General features: G+C 62.0%; 1 protein-coding gene across 1 annotated transcript in view; it reads left to right on the top strand.

Annotated features, from left to right (window-relative positions):
• CAT (catalase) overlaps positions 1 to 4,272 on the top strand; it is a 35,231-nt gene that overhangs the window by 6,850 nt on the left and 24,109 nt on the right. Inside the window, exon 2 of the mRNA XM_006162101.3 lies at positions 2,803 to 2,974. Within this exon, the coding sequence (XP_006162163.1) occupies positions 2,803 to 2,974 (172 nt within the window). The remainder of the gene's footprint in view (positions 1 to 2,802; positions 2,975 to 4,272) is intronic.

Genomic DNA, 4,272 nt, shown 5'->3' with positions numbered 1-4,272 from the left:
CTTGGAGAGAATCTTTCCTGGCCGTCCCACTGGGGCCGTGGCTTGGTTTATTTGCACGTGGAGCCCACGTGCACTCGTGCTGCATTTGTGGGTGTGCTGGGTCGCGTCTGGTGTCAGAGCCTTAGACGGCAGAGGAGTACAGTGGGAGGCGAGCCCGTGAAGGGAAGGCAGCTATGATGTTCTGTTGTCTGCAGCACAAGACGCTGCCTGGGCCCGGCCCGTGTGCAGCGCGGGAGAGCAGGTCAGGGGAGGCACGCGTGGGGTTGTGGTGACCGGCACCCGGGAGGGGCTGGCGTGTCACTGCCCGCAGAGCCCGCCTTCCCAACAGCCCCCTTAGAGCCGTAGCCGTCCGTGGCAGGAGAGCCATCCTGTCTGGAAGACGTTCTGGCCCTGAGTCACCTCGTAGCCGGTGGTTAAGGGAGACGTCCCATGTGCTGACTGCAGTTTGAATCTTGGCCCTGATGGCTTGGAAAACTGGGCGGGCACATGGGTGTGTGGGTCCAGGATTGTGGGGCGACCATGCCCCACCCAGGCGGCTTTCTCCTGTGTCCCTTGGGGAGGCATGCACCCTGCGCCATGTTTTACTTCTAGAACGGTCTTTCACTGAGACAGAAATGGGAACTCCAGGGAGGAGGGCGCTCGGAGCCCTTTATCCCTGCAAGCTGCGATCTGCGACCCGCGACCCGCAGACCGTGTCTAACACTGAGGTCGGCGTGGAGCTTCCTCAGGCTCGGCGTGTGCAGTGAGTGGATCGGTGCTGTTTATCCCTCCGGATTATGGATTACTGGCGTACAGGAGAACCTGGCGGCTCCCTGCCCAGCCCCACCCGCTCGTTTCATTTAGAAACTCCGGGACACTGTCATTTCACCCTAGCCACGCCCGGCACCTGCCCTTGCCGTCAGTTCTGCCTGTCATTTAGTCGTTCCTCTTCTCTGATGGCCCCTCCAGCACCTGGGGAGCCTGGAAACTGCCGGGCCTCCCCTGGGGGCTCCCACGCGCGTCCAGTGGACAGTGAGGGTGACCGAGACTGGGTTCACCAGGAAGGGAGAGCCGGGCAGTTTCGTTTTTTCTGATGTGTTCATTACTGTGAAAACCACACGGGGCGCATGTCAGCCACGGAGAGTGGTGTGTCTGGGTGGTACGTGCCGCCCGGACCCGCCAGGTTCCAAGTGTCTGATGCGGTTTTCGGGAGGGAGGCTGGGAGGCGTGAACGCTGTCCTGGTTACCGGGAAGCCCCGAGGCGGGCGAGGTGGCAGCGTCGGTGCACAGCCGCACTGCTGTGCCTTTCACTCCCCCGAGCCGCGTCTCCTCGCCGGGAGGTAGTTTCTGCCCATTTTGCAGATGAAAAGCCGAGTGGGGAGGGAGTGGCATGCCGATGGCCACGCAGATGATAAAATCGGTAAAATTGGCCGGGCTGGAGACCCGACTGGCTCTGCCAGCCTCCTGCTGCTCCCTCGGACTGCAGGGCCTTCCACGGGGGGTGGCATGTGGGTGAGAGCCCTGGGTGCCAGCCTCGCAGACCAAGGTCTCCTGTATGCGGTGCCGGTTTTCAGACGGTTCCCAGCCTGTGGTTGAGGACGCACTGCTCCTTAGCCTGTCCCCAGAGGAGGCAGGTGTCAGGGTCCGCACACGGGCAGTGTGCTGTGGGCAGTGGGCAGCCAGGGACAGAGCGCTCCAGGGCTGCAGGCGTGTGGACAAGCTTTCTCACCGTGTGGGGTTGCAGAGCTTCGCCGGGGACACTGTGAGCTGTCCCAGGACTGAGGGAGCTTTGCTTCGCTCCACTCATGCCTCTCCTGACTCCCCAGGGACTGGAAAACACTGGGTAGGCAGTTGTCTGTGCTCAGAATACTGTGTGGCCATGGGACGAGGCGAGGCCAGAGCATCCCAGTGCCACGTGCGGCTCCCACCCAGTGGAGACACCGAGAGACTTCTGATGCAGCTGACACTGGAGATTAGGCGGTCTGAAACTAGTTCTCAGTCCTAAGGACGCCATCTCATCGCAGAGACATGTGACACCTGCAGACAGGAATACTGCAACCCACTTTACCACTAATGGTTACGGTTTACTTTCCGTGACAACAAAGGCCTTTGGCGGTTTTGGGCGAAGATAAGCTGTGAATAGTCTCTTGTGCAGAGGATGGGTGGCTTTGAAGGGTGGTGTGCGCAAATGCGGCAGGAGGGCACGTACATGCGGGCAGGGCGGCGGTGAGCGTGGGCAGGGTGGTGAGCGCAGGCAGGGCAGCGGTGAGCGCGGGCAGGGCGGCGGTGAGCGCGGGCAGGGTGGCGGGGAGCCTGGACAGTGTGGCACTGAATGCGGGCAGGGCGTTGGTGAACGGGGGCACGGCGGCGGTGAGCGCGGGGAGGGCAGCGGTGAGCGCGGGCAGGGTGGCACTGAATGTGGGCAGGGCGGCGGTGAGCGCGGGCAGGGTGGCGCCAGATACCAACAGGGACAGAGTGCTCCAGGGTCTGAGGAGAGCATGGACCCCCCGAGCATCCCTGGGACCTTCTCCCCCATGAGCTCAGACTCTTGGCGTGAGGCTCGCTTCCCTTTGGGCTCCCTGGCGGGCTTCTGGTGGGGCCTAGAGCCTATCTAAGCAGGTGCTGAGCACCTGAGGCCCGGCCAGTCTCTGCTTTCAGAGCGAATTTCCTGCAGGTTGTCATCGAGGGTATCGGGGCCTCTCAGGGACCCACCTGGCAGTTTTAGCTTCTGTGGTCAGCTCTCAGTACTGTGGACACAGGCGTCTACAAGGTCGTGCACCCTGTCTGCATTCGGCGCACTGACCCCATCTTTCTGTCCTGTAGAAACCGGAGGTCCTGACCACGGGAGCTGGCAACCCGGTAGGAGACAAGCTCAACTCCATGACTGCGGGGCCCCGCGGACCCCTCCTCGTTCAGGACGTGGTGTTCACCGATGAGATGGCTCACTTCGACCGAGAGCGAATCCCCGAGAGAGTCGTGCACGCCAAAGGGGCCGGTAAGAGCTGGGCTCGTGGGTGGTCAGGGGCCCGTGAGAGCCGGGCTCATGGGCAGTCAGGGGCCGGTCACACTGTGGGCCACTGCCTGGATGGAGCCACCAGCTCCCCTTCCTGGGAGAGAAACGCCTCAGTGGGGTTAGCGCCAGATGGTGGCTGTTCTCAGTCTGTGCGGTACATGAAAATCTTTCATTTTATTTTTTATTTTTTTTTAAGAGGGATTTTTGGTATAGGGTGCGTGCTCTGGCTGGAGAAACAGAGAGACAGACAGGAAGCGAGAAATCACCCCCCAGGGGGAGATGGCCACGCTACAGTCTCTTCTCTTCCATTCTCCTCTCGGGATTTTGGGCATGTGTGCACATGTGCCTGGCGTGAGTTTTAAGCCACCGGGTCCGGGACTCCAAGCACAGTCCACTACGTGGGAGTCTAGCACCTTAACCATTATGCCATCTGCGAAAAGTCGTTCATTTCAGGGTCAGGAACCGTGTCTGTCTTTCGTTGTGTAGGTCAGCGAAGGGGAGTTGAGGTGCACAGACGCAGGCGCCTGGGCTGCTGTGTGGCCAGTCTTAAGTGTGCCCCTTGCTGAGTCCAGCACACAGGCTCACGGTTAAGTTGGGGAGTGGGCGTGTCATTTCCCCCTTTCCGGCTATCCATCCCCTTGTGAAACTCTGTTCTTTTGTAACAGAAACAGAAGACAGGGCTGGAGCAGGGAAGCAGGAGAGCTCTGTGGGGGCAGGAGCCAGGGAAGCCGGAGAGCTCCGTGGGATGGGAGCCAGGGAATCGGGAGAGCTCCGTGGGGTGGGAGCCAGGGAATCGGGAGAGCTCCGTGGGGTGGGAGTCAGGGAATCGGGAGAGCTCCGTGGGGTGGGAGCCAGGGAATCGGGAGAGCTCCGTGGGGTGGGAGCCAGGGAATCGGGAGAGCTCCGTGGGGCCGGAGCAGGGAAGTGGGAGAGTTCCGTGGGGCGGGAGCAGGAGAGCTCGTGGGCAGCCTCAGGGTGGGTGCGGCTTTGGATCGCTCGCTCGGGCTTTGAGCTGGGTTTCACCCTCTGCCCTGGAGGTCTGCCCCCTCTTGCAGTGTCTTTTCAGTCGTGACCTGGTCGCCGTTCAGTGTGTCCTTGTCGGTGCTGACCTGTTTCCTCTGCTTGGCCCTGCTTGCCACCCTCTCTCCACAGCCCTGCTGTGCTTCCTACCTGCCGGGTCCGGCTCCCTGGGTCGGCCCTGCTTCTGGGTCGGTCCTGCCCCTGGGTCGGCCCTGCCCCTGGGTCAGCCCTGCCCCTGTGTCAGCCCTGCCCCTGGGGCG

This window comes from Tupaia chinensis, unplaced genomic scaffold, assembly GCF_000334495.1.
Source record: "Tupaia chinensis unplaced genomic scaffold, TupChi_1.0 Scaffold139733_1, whole genome shotgun sequence".
Lineage (NCBI taxonomy): Eukaryota > Metazoa > Chordata > Mammalia > Scandentia > Tupaiidae > Tupaia > Tupaia belangeri.
Note: the sequence above shows the minus strand (reverse complement) of the source record. Positions and strands in the feature narration are given on the sequence as shown.